The sequence below is a fragment of the Stegodyphus dumicola genome, chromosome 10 (genome assembly GCF_044657685.1).
Source record: "Stegodyphus dumicola isolate Sdum_Otavi_A_Nest chromosome 10, ASM4465768v1".
NCBI lineage: Eukaryota > Metazoa > Arthropoda > Arachnida > Araneae > Eresidae > Stegodyphus > Stegodyphus dumicola.
Window position 1 is genome coordinate 141,222,519 of NC_140777.1, and position 19,282 is coordinate 141,241,800.

Genomic DNA, 19,282 nt, shown 5'->3' on the forward strand with positions numbered 1-19,282 from the left:
GAGGTGCAATTGTTAAAGAAATGGGTTTGAAAAATAAATCCTCAGTTATTGATTGCATTAAAACAGCTCCATTCTGGATGGAAGCAATAATATCAATTCAAAACTGTATCCAATTGTTGTTTCGTTTTTTTAATCCAGAGTCTTCAGAAATTGAGTGCAGTTTACTTTCTGTCCCCACTTTAGAAGGACATTCGACAGGCTTTAATATAGCACAGTTAATTAAAACTTTTAAAGAAAATGCAGGCCCTCTGGATAATTGCTTAGCACTTGGTGCCTATAATGCAGGCTTGAAGACTGGTGTTGCAGGCATCTTAAGAAAGGAAAATCCAGATTTGCAGATTATGAGGTGCACCTGTCGCCTCTTAAATTTAGCAGCTGAAAATGGGGCAGCTTCTTTACCAATAAATGTGGATGAACACATTGTTGATATTTATTATTATCTTGAAAGGAGTTCTGAAAGGAAGGAAAAATTGAAACAGTTCCAACAGCTGCATAATACTGAAATGAGAAAAATTTTGAAACGTGTGTACACGCTGGCTGTCTTTAAAGAAATACTTATCTAGAATCCTCGATCAATGGAACCCACTTCTTGCATTTTTTAAAGAAGTAAATGCTTCGAGAGTTTTAAGATAAAAGACTCTATTGAGAGTTATAAAATACCTAAAGTAAATGGAGATGTAGTTACTACTTCCATTGTTAAAAATAGGTTTGAGAAATGTAAAGTAATTTCTGCACCATTCAGCAATTTAACTGGCAGTTCTCAAAATAATGCAGGAAAATATAAGCTTAAAGCTGATACAAATTTCTCTCAAAATAAAAAAAATTTTCAACACACGAAACATTTTCCAATTACTGTAAGTTTATCTTGTGAAGAACGAATATTTATGTTTTTTCCTTCAGACCTTAACAAAGCTTTTTTTTACAATTCATTTTGCCATTATTCGATTTTCTAAACACAGTTTTACAAAGCAGAATTCCATTAATTCATGTTTTGTAATCAATGATTTATGATCTGTTTAAAGACATACGTTTGTAAAACCAGTCTGTGTTTTGTCTGTAATTCTATATATGATGTGATTTATGATGAAATGGAAAATTAGAAGAAAGATGAAGATTTGGTAATAGGAGTTGCAACTACAAAAGTAGTAGAAGAACTTTCAGAAGACAAAAATAAGTTTTATCTTCATGTTAGAAGTTACTTCTGTCGAGTATGTGATTACATACTACATAAATTCCCAGGCAATGATGAAGTGATTTTGCATGCTAAAGTTGCTGATGTTTCTGCTTTAGCAAATGCATCTTTTTCTGGTATAAGGTACTTTTTGAACAGATTTCCTGTGTTACTTCATTTTGTCATGAAAGATGATGATATTGATGTTGCCACTGATAAATATTGCAGTCGCAATTTTGCAGTTTACTATTCGAAAACTTGGATGAAGTTATAAAATCAGCTAGGATTGACACCCAGTGGAGTTTAATTGGAAAACTGAAAGGTGCTGATGGAATTTTAAAATATAGTGAACTGTCTAGAAATATGTTGGCCATCTTGACAGTTCCCCATAGTAATGCAGAGTGTGAGAGGATTTTCAGTTGCAAAAACGAGGACTAAATTTAGATCTAATATTAGAAAAACTTTTATTAGCGAAAGCAGGCCTACGTGGCAATTGCTATGAACAAAATTATGAAGTTTCTTTCTTAACGAAAGCAAAATCTGCCACTGTTCATGACATTTGTACGAAAACTGATTAAAGTGTCTTTTTTTTTTAGTTTTCTTAAATGATGCAAGTAATAAAAATGTTTTTTTATGTGCAAGGTATTTTTGTGTTGCTTGCATTTAAGAATTAGTAACTATTTAAAGTTAATTCATTATTAAAAACTATATTTTTATCATTTAAAAAGCTTTCTAACATTGTGAAAAATCTCCCAATTTGTTAAAAAAATCTCCTGATTTTTGAGTGTCATAGGTTGGCAAGTATGCAGTGTTAATAATTTGAACAAGAAATGCTTAAAGATTAAAAAATGTGTACAGTTCAACCTTAATTTTTAAATGAAAAAGCTCAAGGTTTAAGGCAAATGAAAGGAGAAACAGTGCTCTTACTTAGAGGAATCATGAAGTTCTCCATGATAGCATCGCTCTCCTTAGGCATATAGCCCCTGTGTGCTTTGTCATAATCAAATAAACCATATTAACCAACTTACTTCCAGGAGAATGTTCAAAATGCTCATAATATTCAGAATACTTTATGACTGGAGAGACCATGTTTGTGTTTCAAAACATATTGGGCATTGGATCTTTTTATTTGAAACCTCAAAGAGGCTAATTGCTGCCTTGATTATAATAAAAAAATCAAAATTTTGAACATATTAACTAAATTTCGAGACAGACATTGTCCCCTCAATCTTGAAATTCAGTTAATGTTCTGAAATTACAGTAACTTATGATAAACGTGCCAACCAAATTTTTATATATAACAGGAAAAACTAGGGTTTTTAAAGGGAATGAATACTTAATTATTTTTAGTGGAAATTTTTGAAAAGATTTTTCTGAATAATACATGGATTTTTAGGATGTCATTTATGTTCTTTGATTCGGAATTTATTTATGATTTAAGTTTCCTTGTTTTGTTTATTGGTAAAAAAGTGCTGATATGCTTTTCAAAGTTTTTCATTAGATATAAATACCAATATGTTTTTCAAAATAACTGTTTGTATTTTAATGTAAATAAATTTGTTATTGATGCAAATAAAAATGTACTTTTAACTTACTTAGCTTTTAATTTACTTATTAAGGAAAATGAAGCACGCTTGTTTAAGTTCATGTTCATCTGCATTCGTTCTGGAAAGCTTGATGATGTAAGTTTTCTTTTATAAATATTGTATGCTTTTTAATTTGTAGTGATTTAGTGTATGCTTCAATTTTGGTCATCAGTTAGTTGTCTATATACTTATTTTTAGGATTAAAAGAAAATTAATAATAAAATAAAATTTTGCAACAAAGGTTCATAGTATGTGATTAGAAACAATTTTTATATTAACAGTGTAAATTTTAGTAATGCTATTAATAGATATGCATGTTTTTTTAGATAATTAAATTTCTTACTGGATCTTTGGCACACCTTTTGAATTACAATGGTTAATGTAATTCAAAAGGTGTGCCAAAGATCTTATATTATATAAATCGCAGAAATTAGAATTTACATTCTGACAGTTCTATAGTTATGATTAGAAGAAATCAAATTGGCAGTCTGCCACTTCACTTTTTTCAGATCATGCAAATGATTAATGTAGTATAATAAAGATCTCAATTTGTTACTGTAATGGCACAAAAAATTGAAATGCTGGACTGTAGATGTTCCCCACATCAAAACTGTGATTGGTTTTGAATTTTTTCAATTTCTTTTCGGTGTGAGGAGGACACTTTTCATGGTTGTTTAAAAGTATAAAAATCTGAACGAAAATTTATAAAGAATCTGTGTTTATCAAAATTTATTTATGATATTTATTTAATTTATTCATGTATATATTAAATGTTTTTTTTTTTTTTTTATTATTATTATTTGCATACTACTCTTTAATTTTTAACAGGTTTGGCCATGCAGTACTGAATTTCCTAAAAGGATATAAGAACATAATTTTTTTGGGGGGGGAGAAGGGAGTTAGAATTCCAATATGTTGCATTGGTGATTTATATGTTTTAAGATGCATGTATATGCACTTAAAAGTATTAGGACAAATGTTATTGAATGTGTGTACATGGCTGAATAGTTCAAAGTTCTATCACATATGTATTGTAACTATTATAACTTAGAATATTCACAATATATATCTTGAGATAATTTTAAGAGATACATAGCTTTTATCTAGATTAGAAAAGCCAAATAAATAAATAAATTTCTCCTGCACATGAGCATTTTTATCTCCATCGCGCGAGACCGTGTATCGGAAGTTCTAAAGATATGCTCTTTTTAAATTAGTTTGTGATATTGCTGTTGAATTGACTTTTATGGTTTAAATGCGAAGAACATGATACTTACTAAATTAAGGCAAGACAAAAAATCTTTAAAAAGAGCTCCTTTGGGTGTAATATAAAATCTGAAAATTTTGAGATTTCCTTCCCCAAACAAATGAAGCTTAAAAATCTTCTAGAAAATTCAGAAAATGAGGATTTTTTTAAAGCGTTTGTCAAGTTATACTAATATCTAATATGCTTGATTAGAATGAAAATAGTAAAGTTTTTTATATATATATAAACACACACAAACACAGAGGTGGCTGCCAAAAAAAATTTTACAAGCAGTAGCATTTGAAAACTGCTTATTATGGAGGGAATGTTTTTTCCCCAGAATGGAGACAGATGGTTTTAGTTGTCTTAAGGAGATGAACAGACAGGTAGTGTAATTTTGCAGATGCATCAGACCCATTAAAACTGCAAGATGTGTAAAAATTTGTCATGCTTCGAGGTGCAAGCCGCAGTTCATTTCTTATGGGCAAAGAATGTGTCTGCATTCTGAAATTCACAGTCAATCATGGAATTTTATGTTGAAGAAGGGATGAGCGGGCAATATGTAGTGAAATACTGTCTTGTTTTTAACTGGCAGAAGGGTTGTCAAAAACTGCAGTGGAAATCAACCCAGCATGAGTTGAAGAAATTATTCAAAATAATCGACAAGTAGCTGTGCATGCAGTCACATCAGAACTGACCCTGATACCATGGTATCATGCAGTATATCATTCCTGATTTGTTGCAATATTCCAAAATTTGTGCCCAATAGGTACCACATGCAGTAGAGAATTCTAAGAGCACAGAGCTACACGAATGATGTGCTGTCTCGCATTTCCTCGGCATTACTATTGTAAAATTCAGTTGTGGCTGGTGTCATGTGGTGTGCATAGTTAATGGCATGAGGTTGACTTTCTTATTTATTTAAATTACACAACATTGATTTATATACACTTTATACAAATAAAAATATATATTAATTAGGACAGAATTGCTGATTATAAAATCCCTACACTGAAACGTTCGGCCTCTTCATTCACCTAAACTACACTCTTTTCATTCACCTAAACTGCCTTTTTTTAAAGTTTCAGAGGACCAGACATTACAACCATTCTGGCAGGCAGTATTTTATTGATCATATCGTTACTGGGGGTGAAAACTTAGCATCATCATTTGATCCCCCACTACCAAAAGAGCTACTATGAAGTGGAAACACGCTAGATCACCAATGAAAAAGTTTAAAGTTACACCATCTGCCAATAAAGTTATGGGAACCATATTCTGGGATTCATGTGGTGTTATCCTGATCAAGAATCTGAAGCATGACCATACCATTACTGCCAGTAATTACAGTGCCACTTAGGTTACGTGAAGCGATCTGTTGGAAACATTGTGGCATGTTGAGTAGTGGAGTCATCCTCCACATGATAATGCCAGGTCCCATACTGCTTGCCAAACTCAAGAATTGCTGCAAACGTTCAAGTGGAAAGTATGGAGCCTGCCTGCATGCATCTCAAATTTCATATTAAATTCCAAAATTGAAGGCAGATTAATCTGAACGAGGTCCTTCTCAGATAGTGATGTGAAAACAATTGTTAAGAATTAGGCTCAGTGGGCAGGGATGTGATTTCTACTAATCAGGTTTAATAAAGTCTTCTGTATTCAGATGCATGCCTAAATAGATTTGGTGAGTATGCGAAACAATATACAGTCAAAAGTCTTTAATCCGGACTCGTCGGGACTTCGGCGATTCCGGATTATCGATTTTTCCGGATTATAGATCATCAGTTTAAATCTGGTAAGATGGCATGCAGAAATTATAAAACTAAAAATATGAAACCGTAATTTATAAAATAATGAGCAATTATGATCTAAAGGGTATCCAAATTTACCAAAAAAGAAGCCTAATATTTATTTGTTTACTTTATTAAACATTTCTTTTAACGCGCGGATGCGTAAAGCATACCTTACTCATAGCCGAAATTAGAAAATTGCAACCAGAAAACTATGTGATTTGTATTCGTGATATTTATAATGACGAGGAATTTGATTTAAATCATATCAAAGACGGAGTACATCGAAATTAAATACTACATTTAGTAAGGAATTATAAGCCGACTAAAATAAAAACATCTGCCCTGAAGATAACGATAGTGTTGACAGATCAACTTCCAGTTCATTGCGCGCCGCGACGTGCCCTCCCCCCCTGCGCAGAGCAGCGTGAAATTGATAAACAGATTTCGGAACGGTTAGATAAACAAAGGATATGCTTTTATTCATTTTTTGTAGCAATTCGTTTTTTGTTTGATGGACATCGAAACATACTTTCGTTTTCTAGATCCTTTGGGAGCTCCAGCATCGGAAATTCTATTTGACATAATCGAAAGCTCAAGCTTTCTTTTAGAAAATTGCTCTTACAGTCTGCAAAAAATAATAAGCCGGATCCAATTTGAAGATAAGTTAATACAACGCAATTATTAACATTAACTGAAATAGATAATTAGATAATTTTAGCTTATACCGTCCGTCATACATTAAACGCGCACGCGAAAACGTATTCTGCACTTGCGCAGATGCATATGCGCAGTCGTAAATGTCTTGCGCATACGAGTAAAACGCCTATGCGCATGCGTCAACGCGGCGCATGCGCAGAAAGATTTTAGCTTTGAGGTCCGGATTATAGATCATTCCGGATTACGGGTGTCCGAATTAACGACTTTTGACTGTATTTAACTAGTTTTTTTAGTTTGTGTAGCATGAATTTGCATAAGTTAACATGTTGACATTTTGAGGAAACCATGTTATATGTGTATAAAGTTTGGTCTAAAGAAGTATTTGTCTGAATGGTTTTAATGTTTTCATATTTAACTGCTTAGGTTGCTAAAAATGTATTTATTTTCTAGGCACAACAGTTAGCAGAAAGGTTTGGTGAGCCATGGTTAGCTGCTGCTTTAGAGGGGTGGAGGCTTTTTCATGATCCCAATTATGATAATGAAGTTATGGAAGGACAAGAATTGCAACCAGTTGAAGGTAACAAATACAGAGATCTGTGGAAAGCAGCTTGCTGGATGGCATCTCAAGCAGTAAAATATATTTTTTGTTACTTTTTTTAATTGAAATCTATCATGTATCTAAGTTTAATACTTTAGGCATAATATCATGGTCGAATATCATGGGTATCATGGTCGAATGTTGAAAGTAACAAGAATTTGTGCATTTTTGTTCTGTAAACTGTAGATTTCCCCAACCAAGATATGTATTTGTAAAAGCAGTTTTCTATAATGTTACATCGTTCTCTTTAATTCTGCTGTAACAAAAGTGAAGAGTTAGATTTAAAGCTGTTAGTATATGCAAAAGTAAAAAAATATAGTATTAAATTCTGTTTGAGAGAATGAAATTTTCTTTCTCTTTTTTAATTACTCTAAATGCAAAAGACTAAAATTTGGTGAAACTCAGTTTGATATTAAGGTAGAGTCAGTTTTAAGGTTGAATCTTTTATAATTTTAGCTTCCAAAATGGCAAGAATTTCTTTTGTCTAATAGTTAAATAATTGCCAATTTAGATATTAATTTTTTTTTAAATTTTATATAATTTTATCCAAGCATCTAAAGAAGCAGTTCAAGATACCAGCACATAATGTTAAAATCTCATTCCTAGGTACATTCAGAAATAGTCTTCCATTTGGCTATATTTTTTTCACAAAGTGTTATGTTCACCCAGATTCTTTTAAAACTCTTAAAAATCAAACTGCACTTTAAAAATATTTGCATATTTTCATATTTTAAAGCAATTAAGATGATTGTAAATCCTGCCAAATGCAAAATATCTGTTCACTCTTTTAATGCAGAAAATACGTTTTTGACCAACATTCAACACCAAATTTAACAACTTTATTGGCCATACTCAATATTTGATTTATTAATGAAGAGATGAGATAAAATTTAGCAAAAGTGATGGTAATGCTCAAATGAAATCAAAAATTTTTAATTAATTACCAAAAATCAACTGAACTTTCAAGTTATGTTATTTCTGGGTTCTAAAACTTTTATGTACAGAATACATGAAAAAACTTTCAGCTTTCTTACTTTGAAGTAACAAATTCTTTAATTGTTATGGAGATAAAATATGGATATCCTATGCAACTCCTGCATTGAAATATCAATCTAGATGAATCTAGAATGGATGATTTTCCCCAAACAGAAGAATTTGGTTTCAACCAAGACAATTGAATGTTTTTAACTGATGTTAAATATTGAATGTGAATTTTTGCATCAGGTCAAATAAATGTGTGCCGAAGATTATTGTGATTTCTGAGATTTAAAAAAAAAAAAAGTGGTGTGTATTTTAAAAAAAGTGTGGAATCTTGGTACAAGGTGTGTTATTGTTTTATGATAATTATAATGCTTAGCCACATTGCTTAAATTTAGCTCATGTAGCTTTTTGTTAAGTTATTTATCTGGAAGCAAAGGAGTCATCACCAGTCAAGGCTTTACTAAGCCTTGTTATATCCAGTCAAGGCTTTGACTGGACATCAACCTTTTATCTTTAGCCTAGCTTCTTACCATTTGTAAGATACTTTTGATCTGACCAAAATTGATGGCAGAGGTTAGGTTATTTAAATATGGCAAAGCACATGAGGGCTGTCTACTCATAAGGGTTGCATGAGGGCACGTGAGGAATGTCTTTGGGGAGAATTTTTTAAGAGAAAATGTCTGGATTTTGAACTTGGTTCATACTATCAGTATTCGATGGTCTCTCTTGGACACTACTAGGGCCTGTTGATGACAGAGAAGCTAGTAAAATGTTAGCTAAATGGATTGGCAGCAAATTTCTATGAGAGTGATATATGAAAGTTGGTATAGAAAAATATTTTATAGTGTGTCGAACATCATGGTAGTATATATATTTAAAAATCCTTTTTTTGTAGCTTAAGAAAACATAATTTCTAATTATGCTGCCAAATGTATATTTGAAGAATTATATTAATTTTTATTAAAATGTTGAAAATTGGAACTGGCATTTGTGAATGATATTTTAATTAAGAGTCCGGTATGTTCCTTTTAGTGCAATTTTTTTCCCTGCTATTTTTTGTTGTTTCTATCTGTGACCTAGCTTTGCCTAATACTCCTTTTTGATTATTTTTTATTCTGTCTGTTTCCGTTTAATTATGCATCTCTGAAAATGGAAGATATAACAATTGACTCATTTGATATCCAAAGGTGTAAATCAGTTTTTTGAAATTATGGAAGTTTTGGTTTGGTTCTTTATTGCCAACTCTTAGCCTCGTAAACTTTGAGTTGCTCTCTGTGGTTTGGTTTTTAACCCCTGCTCCCTCTAGTTTCAAAAAGTCTTAAACTCATTTATGGTGTTAATATAACGTGTCAGAATTTGTTAAAGAATACTTGGCATTGTATCTGTATATGTTAAATTTTTCAATACTAAACTGGAAAAGTTGTATGAAGAATCACATGCTTGACCAATATTATTGTTGTATGCAAGGCAACCTTAAGGTACCAACAGATGTTTGTGGCATGCACAAAAACATGGTTAAGTAGTTTGACAAGACTGTGTCTTGCAGTTGTGCACCAAGCAAGAACGATGTTCTAATGAATTTTTTGTCAGGTGCAGGATTGAAACTTCTACAGGTTTAGTGTCAGATTAGAATAAATTGTCATCAATATTAAACATTAATGTTGTATCATCTCATTACATTATACATGGCGAACTGAAGTTTCTTAAAGATGATATTCAAGGGCTTTATACATGAAATAAAGGAAAGAGATGGTGATGCTTGTTTTTAAGAGCTTTTTCATTGGTATGAGGCTGATAGTAAAGCATTTCTGTATTGTATCTGACTAGTGGATACATGCATAAGTAGAATAAAATTTGAGGTTGCTGGAGAGGTTTAATCAACAGTGCATAATTATTGTATACCTATCAAAAATATTTCATTTCCTTTGTTATCACTGTGTTTGCCAGTCAGTGATATAAATGCATTGAATTATGCAAGGACTGCACTGAATGAGGGTTTTATAATTATTTAATTTTTTTTGGCCATAAAAATTCTCTAAATATAAAATTCCAGTTTTTCGTTAATGTTATTATCTTTTATGGTAAAAAATGGTAATATTTAAAATACATTTGAAACAACTTGTAACAACAACATGTTAAATATTAGTTATCTTTAAAGCCATTCACTTTTATCATTTTAGATTAGTTTTATTTCTTACTCTCAGAATAGAGTGAATTTTCTGTTGAAATTTCATTATATGTTGCAAAGTAAATTATTGATTAAAGAACACGTTCCATAATTATCAAAATTGCATGATAATTTTTAATGAAAAATATTTTTTTTTTTTGTTTTAGATTATTTTATTTTATATTATCATATTATATTGTTTAAAACAGTTGCCATTTTATGTTGTGAACAATATAATGCATTTAAAATTATAATTTCCTCCCTCATTTTCACATTTCTTTTTTTTTTTTTTTTTTTTTTTTATTGTGTTCATCAAATTATCTAATACCTGAGATTGACTGTAAACTAACTGGTAAAAGCATGGCAGATATTGTATGGATTAATAATTAGTGTAAAAGCAAGCAGACTGTAAGAAATCTGAAAATGTTTACTTATGAGAAATTATATAATTTGTAACTGTACATTAAAACATGGGATTTACCAAATTTTTTAAAAAATTAATTTTAAAATTCCAGCCTGTTGTACCTGTTTATGAGCAGGCTGTGTATGGTTCAGTATGTGGAAATCTGAAAGCTCTCATACCTGTTTGCCATACCTGGGAAGACTTTTTATGGACGTATATGAGAACATCTTTAGATAAGCGTATTGAGGATGAATTACAGAGTTCTGCATATCAGCAAAGAGCTTTGGAGGAAATGCCTGCTGAATATTGGGATAAAACGTATGTTGAAATTTTCTAGTAAAAATGTTTTATTAATTTTACTAGAAAATTACTGTACTTTTCTTGGAGTCTTTAACTTAAAATAGTTTTCAGATGTATATTTTGTTTTGATAAATGAATGACATGGCATAATTTTGGGTACATAGTTTTAGTTTTAAAACAATGTAAATGTTAAGGAATACATTTGTTTTTAATAGAAATATTTTTGTCAGTATATTGCAGATTGTTAGTGAGTTCTAAAAAATACTAGAAATGTATGAACAGTTCTTCATTGTGTTGTAAATTATTAAATTTTACTTTTAGACTGTATTTGAAAGTTATCAACTGTCTTCCCCCCTCTTTATTTTAAAAATAACAATATTTTCTCTTATAGGTTAGATTTTGCAGAAATATTTCAAGAATTGGAAACAAATGATTCAAGAGTATGTTGCTAGTCCATTTTCTTTCATAGTGTGCTTATGTAAACTAATGAACTTTGAATTAGTTTTTGCAAGAACATTTTTTATAGCAAACTGTATTTTTTAGGTGAAGCTGAATTGCAACAGTTCTCATCATGTAATACAGAAATATATAATTTTAAATGATCTAGATGGTAAGTTAATTAATCGTCATTCTTGTATATATATATATATGTGTGTGTGTGTATATATATATATGTGTATGTGTGTGTATGTGTGATGTTGTGGTTATTGCAGAAGATGAAAACTAAGTTCCTCTTTAGTCATAGTTGAGAAGATTGTTGCGTAGATGATGACTGTTATGAAGATCACAACTGGCTTGATGATTAAAACATCATTTTTATTTTTGCACAGAAAAAATAATTCAGAAATATATTTCCACTTAAAATTTGTACAATTCGCCCTACAATTTTGATGTATGCAATTTACACAAACGATGAAGAAAGAAGGTGAAACAAGAGACATGATTTATTTAAGCAGCAACAGACAGGAAAAAGCAATGCACACTAACTTCAGTTGTATTCATAACTTGAAATTTATCGTGTTAATCTTGAGCAGTGATTCGGCTAAAGATATTGCAGTGCAAAGCAATTGCAGAGAAAGAGTGATGTAAAATATGGCAGAATGGTGCAAAGTGAATCTTTGAAGCGGAGATGTATTAAATTAAAAAATTTATGAATTTAAATGTCTATTGCCAGTTGATTGCAATTAAGTTTAGTAATTGTATTTTATATTTTGTATTTTACACACACATATATATGTATATATTATATACGTATATGTCTACATAGATTTCCGTCCTTACAGACTGCAACAAATTTTCTAACCTCTATGCTTTACCAAAATTCCACACATCTCTGATTAAATTTAAATTTATTGCAAATGGTAAACTAAAAACTACAAAAATGCAACTGACTACATTTTTACTTTCAGGCTTAAAAAAATTCAGGTAATATTTTTGAATCTGTTAATAAAGAACACCATTACAATTGGGTTATTAATAACAATGTTCCTATTCTTTCTTGAACTTAAAAATGCAAAGTAAAAGCGATCAATTGTAACAATTTTGAAAATTTATACACCTCTCTTCCATTAACAGAAATTTATAATAGTCTTTTAACTCTGCTTTTTCCTGAAGTGCTTACTGTTATTATAGAAGGAGATTGGAAATTTTCATTAATTTTCACTGCTTCATAACTTCATACAGTTTAGAGAATCTATATTTCAACAAATAAATGATATTCCAATGGGTTCTTCTTTTTCAACACAGATTTTCAACTTACACCTCTTCTCTAAAGAATTTTACTTTGAAAACTCAATAATGTTGATAAAAGTTACTTTACTAATATTTTCAGGTATGCTGATGATGATATTGGTATTTGAAAAATAGAAACACACAATATTTATCTTTTGTGCTTGATTCTTAATAAAACTAATACCACACCAATAGAAATCAGCTCTTTAGATTTACATCAATTCTAATTCAATAAAATTAATTAACCGTGATTCTAACATTTCAGAGAAAAATTTAAAAAAAAACACTATTCACAGCCTACTTCTTACGATCAAAAATATTTCTACAGAAGTTATTATGTTTAAGAAGCAATTTTACTTTTAGTTAATACCTTAACCCTTTGCGGCACGCGTATTTAAAATATATTTTAATCTTTAAAAAAATGCCTTAGAATAAGTCAGACGGACTTACTTAAGTGCCTTTAAGGCTTGAAAAAAATTCTGCACTTTTATTTTTTGCGGTGGAAGGTGGGATACCATTTGTCCCACCATGCAACTAGCACATGTCTTATAGCATATTGGTGTATAGCAGGAAAAAAAAAATCATATGTGGAATGAATAAACAAAATAAAGCGTGCATTCTAAAATATTTATAATAAACACACTAAAATGCATTTTGTACTTATTGCATATATGCATGACTTGTAAAATTTTGCATATGCATATTTTGCATTTAATGTTTTTAAATTTTAGGAACAAAAGAAAATATTTTCTTGAATATTATTTTAAGATTAAAATTTGATACTCGTACATATGATACTAAATAAAATATTAAAATTGGCACTTGATTCAAAAACATTTATATATGATTAAAATTGAAAAAAAGTCATTTTTCATGAAACTTTGAAAAACATGTTGTTTCATTCTTTTGTAAGCATAGAGGCACTTCACATGTTTCACACATCCAAAATGTTCATTGTTCTTCTTTCGATATGCTGCAATATGCACATCTTCTCCTGCTCGTTCTCTTTGGCGTTTTACTTACATTTTTTAGTCTCTTTTCTGGTTGTACGAACGGGTTTTTATTATTTGAACTGGGGATTTCAGTTTTCTTTTCAGCTCTTTCTTGCCTGCAAGTGCCATTAGACCTTCTATAACTGAGAGAAGAAAATCTTTCATTGTTTTTACATCATGATCAGGTTCGTGAACAAACTTGAATAAACGTGTTTACTATACTCGCATCTAAAAAGTAAAAAAAAAAAAAAAAAATCATGTGCCACCATTTCTTGCTTTTGCGGTGTATGACATATAGTCCTTTCAGTTGATCAATCAGTCGACATATCCCGTATTCTTATTGTATGAAATAATGCTGTTTGGGCACAGCACTTTTTTTTTTTTTTTTGTCTTTCCATCTCGTTCTTTTCTATTAATTTCTTTCATTTCAGTTGCCTTTTCCAAGCAAGACGGGATAGAAACGGATCTTTTATCGTTTCATTTTATGCAATAAATTGAATCATCGTTAACTGAAAAGTCTATATATTCTCTTGACATAAATTTGTCTTTTAAATTTTTGGGTAGATACTTCCGATCCATATTTACAGTGCCACATGCATAGATGGGTCTGTGTCTTTAAAAAGCAAAACAAATTATAACTACTTCCCTTTCTTCTTCAGCAATAACTTCAACCTCAGTTATTCTCTCCTGGATTTCAATTTCATCTGAATCAGAACTGACATCTGAAGCATTTGAGTCGCAATCGGATGGCAATTCAGCAAAAAGATCCAAAGCTTCCTGAGTTGTTAATTTTTTTTCTAGACATTTTAGCACATCAGAGCATACAACGGATGTAAAAGCGCGCGCAATCACGAAAAAAATAGATGCAAAAAAGAAAAGAAAAAATAATCATGAGTGCTGCGATCTATTGAGCAGAAATTCAAGTGTGTGGTGTGACAAATTTTAACCCACTTATTTCAACTGCAAAATTAATGTTATAAAATATTGAATCCAATTAAGATTTTTGAAAATAAAATACCTTTGGATATTAAAAAGAATCATACATATCATAAATTGTATACCAAAACTTTTAAAATATTGAAAAATGCGAGATACATGGATATCACTATTGTGATCCTATTTTGAATATTTTTTGCTAATAAACTTAAGCCCTGGTATAGTAGTAACATCTACTGAGAAAAATAATAACTAAAATAGATTATTTTTAAAAGATTAGAAAATTTCTAACGGAAATTGCTAACTGAGAAAATAAATATTAATTAGGTGGGACATATATTGACCCACCATGCCGCAAAGGGTTAATAGAAAATAAAATTCCAAACTATTTCATTAATCTTTCACTTAAAAACACAGGCATTGACTACCAAATTTAATCCCATATTTTATTACGATATGATTGCATTATTTCAAAATTAAGCAAGATGGTAAGTAAAATTAGAGATTTGTATATACTGTAATTAATTGTTTCTTAATATATAGTTTTTGTATAAATATTTCTGGCTGTATACTTTAAATTACATGGCATTATTTTTCCTTTTCATCAGCCACATGAAAGCCAACTTGTGTGAAGACTGTATTCTTTTATCTTATTATTTTCGAATTTTGTAACTTTTGCCAGATTTATTTTAAACTTTAATTTTAGCTTTTTTTGGAGGGGGGTTCCCCAGTTTCTCCATTCCTTATTGCAACCTTAATTTTCCACAAGCTCAAATACTCTTTTCAGGATAAATTAGCTGTTTCTTTATTTCTCAGCAACGTACTATAATAAACAACTTCGGCCTAGTTTTTATGTTATGGATTCAATGTCAAGGATACCAAACTTTTACGAAAGTTTGTTTCCTACCTTAATGAAATGATTCTTTTCATTTTTGGCAAACCAGTTGTACTTCTTACTTTCATTTTCTCGTTAAAATGAGTTAATATGTGCCATTTGCAACATCCAATGTTTTCATGAACACAGCTTTAAAAAAATTACCAAGTTATTAATCATATTTCAAATATTTTATTTTACATTTAGTTGTAATTAGACTATATTCTACGAATAATACTTTTGAACTTCTAAAAAAGCTTTACTCTCTTTCAGAGTAATTTTCATGCACTAATTTTTTTTGGCTGATCATTTGGTTTCTCATGTACTTTAGCCCGTATGGCAGGCTTTGCTTCTTTGGAATATAAGTAATTTTGTATTGAATATTTTCATATTTTGGCTTTTTGTATTTTTTATATTTATATTGCAAATTTGATGTGATTAGAATGTGGAGTTTTCATTTCAATTTTTTTGCATTTTGAATTTTCATTTTCTTCAAGATCTGAATTCAGGTTGAAGTATATTTTTGACTATTTGAGAATGGGATATTGTTTGCTGTTTAAAAAAAATTATTGTATATTAGTGTAAATTTTTCACTCAGGTGGTCAGAAAGGATGAAATGTGTATTCAGAACTCCTTAATTTTTACTGTTTAATGTTATAATTAATTTTCCCTGTCTAATCGGAACAGTAAGCAATGAATAATTAATTTACAAATTGTGTTTCAGGTTTAAAAGATCTAAAAAAAAATTTAAACGATTATTTTGAAAAAAATTTAATTTATTTGAAAGGAATAGAGCTACTCTATTTTGATTTTATTGTTAAAAATTTTTCTTTTTCAAATTTTTTTTATTTTCCAGGACAGTATAATCTTTTTCTCTTAAAAAATTTTTATTTTAAAAATTAATAAGTTTTTCAATCTGACTTGCTTTAGTTCTAGAATTTATTATTTTTGTCTTAAATATTCTATAAATGTTATATATGAAAGACTGAAAACTGGAGATTGTCGGCATTCACATAGTTGCTTGGTGTATGTCTGAAATGTTTATTAAATATCCTTATTTCACCATGCACTGATGGTGAATGTTGAAAAATATTTTTTGTTGTGTTTTTAAGTCATATTTTATTATTTAAACATGTTATGATATGTGTCAAAATAGGAGAAAGCTTAAATAACAGCACATGTAAACAAAATGTAAACATGTAAACTTAAAACGAACAATACATTCTAAATGGAAAAGAAAATAACACTTATAAACTTAATAATTATGTGATTGATGTTATACACTCTTATTTATTGCAACAACTTAAACTGTTATGTTAACAGTTAACTTTAACTTGCTGAAGAGTCCCTTGCTTTTACAACTGCATTTAGTCATGAAACACATCTTATTATAATGACAGCATGTATAGTCTTGCCTTCAACTTCTCTAATTAGTTGCAGTTGTTTCATTGAGGGACATTTCTTTAAGAAATGGAGTGTGTAGAAGAAAGTTTAGATGCAATTTCACATCTCTTGAATGTAACTTTTCTCTACAAATTACAAACTGATTACAGGTATAAAGTTGCTTAAGGGTACCATTTTTGTTTGCTGACTTATCAAAGTTGGGGTCTTTTATTCCAACAACAACTGCCAACACATTTCATGCATGTGTCTGACTGCAGTCGAGATCAGGGACTTGCATTTGTCTGGTATCACCCATTTGAGCAGGAGGAAATTTTCTTTTTGAGTTTCATAACATTTTCATTGCTTGCAGTAGACGATTCTATTTTGTGGCCCACTTTTTATAGAAATAAAATGGCATTGATCACTCAGGGCTTGCTATGAAGATGAGGTAAGTTGCAGCTCCTCTTTAATATTTTCTTTTGGAATATGGTTTTCAGTATGGCCACCATTCAGATTTTCTTCAAAAGTATTAACAGATTCTTTGAGCTATTCTTCAGTTTCAATGTTTGCATTTTGCTTGCATAAATGAGGATATTATGCCTCTTTTTACTTCCTTGTACAAAGTAAAAAGGAAGTATTGTAATTGCCAAAAGCTTCAGGCAGCATATTTCAACGAAAATATCCACTTTGACCACTTTCGAATGCAATTTAAGGATGTTTTTGCATGATATCTGTACATAAGGACAGAATAAAAGACTCTTCTCCTCAAAAAAAAAAAAAAAAAAAAACTGCTTTAAAATGAATTCTGAAGAGAATTTTTCATGGCGCCTGTATGAACGTATGTACGTACGTGCGTACATATGTATCTCGCATAACTCAAAAACGAGTAGCCTCAGAACGTTGAAATTTTGTATATAAGACTACTATAACATGTAGATGTGCACCTCGTATGTTGGTTGCAATCGGCCGCACCAAACGTATATAAATATATTTATATATATATCCACTCTGTTACCCGGCTCAGTGATCTCAGTTTCTTTACTTTTATATGTTTGTAAATTGTACATTTTTTGCTTTAAAAATGATTGAATTATGTTATTTTTATCTTCCGGTTAAGGATTTTATGTCTTTAGTAAATCTGTATGCAATATTTTTAGAATTATCAGCAATTTTAAAGTTGTTTAATTGCCGCTAAGCCTTTTTTTAATGGTGGCCATTCATGTTTACATTTGAAACAGGAGACAAGTGGATTTGTTGCCAATCTAGAGAAACTTAGCTGCGCAACAACAAAGATAACGCATTCATTTATTATTGCCAATTAAATCATGCTTTCTGGAATTTTTTCGAGGAAATAAGTGTTTGAAATTTACTTCGTAATTTTTAATATAGATATTTTGAGTTTTTATGTATTTTTGCCTTCTCGCGAAGTGAGAACTGAATTAATCGAATGAGAAATACCCAATCGTCTGTGAAAAACTGTTTCTTTTTTGTTTTGTTTGCTTAATTTCTTTTATACATAGTTCTAGCTTTATTATAGTATTTGAATAGAACATGTGGCAACGATTAGATAATTCTTTAAATGATATGAATTTTGTGCATTCAGAATTATAATATGAAGGAAATATAATACTGTTAAGTAAACCTAGCACCAGAGTGTCGCTATAGTAAACAAAGTGAATTTTAAAGAATGCATTTATTCTATTGTGGTTTATGCGCTGTCGGCGAAGTAGATTTAATTCAATCTAATAAGTTTAAATAAAATGCAATAAAAATGTGTATAATTTAATATTCCGTACAAGGAAGTCACATCAGATTTTTTATGTTCATTTAGATAGCAACTAATATCATTCAAATGTGACTTAGTTTATTTATTTAATGCTAACAGGGCTTCATAAGGACTTTGGCATATTCCTTCTGAGTATGTAGATCTCCTGGCAAATTTAACAAAGGGCAAACCACATGACCATTTGTTTGTATTCTTATCATTCATCCATGCAGTTAACATCTGTATATCCTGATTAGCCCTTTCACCTGAGCTTTGTGTTTGACTATGATGAGGCTTTCCATGAACTATCTCAACATCTTTCTACATAGCACATAGTTCAGCTATAACTTGATTGAAAGCAGAAGAGAAACATACCAAGTGAAACATAAAAGAAGTAACACAATAACTTTGAGTCTGGCATAGATTTAAGTCAGGATCTCAATGGATTTTGAAGGTAAACACGTAACTCCCTCTTTATTAGAAGGAAAGAAATCTCAAAACTGCAAAGCAGTGGGCGTAATGGTCATATTTATGTTCCACACTAAAGCAAAATCAGAATATAGTACTGTCTATCGGCAAAAATAGTAATGAAATTAAAAATATTAAGTTGATAGGATTTTAAAAGTGTTAGGAAGGACTGGATTTTACCTCAAGTCATTAACTAAACAAGATAAATCTTTGTGAATGTGAAAAGCCTCA

General features: G+C 30.3%; 1 protein-coding gene across 3 annotated transcripts in view; it reads left to right on the top strand.

Annotated features, from left to right (window-relative positions):
• Positions 1–19,282, top strand: part of LOC146995117 (nuclear pore complex protein Nup107-like) — a 142,016-nt gene that overhangs the window by 55,776 nt on the left and 66,958 nt on the right. For all 3 annotated transcript variants that reach the window (XM_085825614.1, XM_085825616.1, XM_085825615.1), the window contains 5 exons: positions 2,791–2,853; positions 6,904–7,083; positions 10,715–10,920; positions 11,294–11,342; positions 11,446–11,512. In XM_085825614.1, the coding sequence (XP_085681740.1) occupies positions 2,791–2,853; positions 6,904–7,083; positions 10,715–10,920; positions 11,294–11,342; positions 11,446–11,512 (565 nt within the window). The remainder of the gene's footprint in view (positions 1–2,790; positions 2,854–6,903; positions 7,084–10,714; positions 10,921–11,293; positions 11,343–11,445; positions 11,513–19,282) is intronic.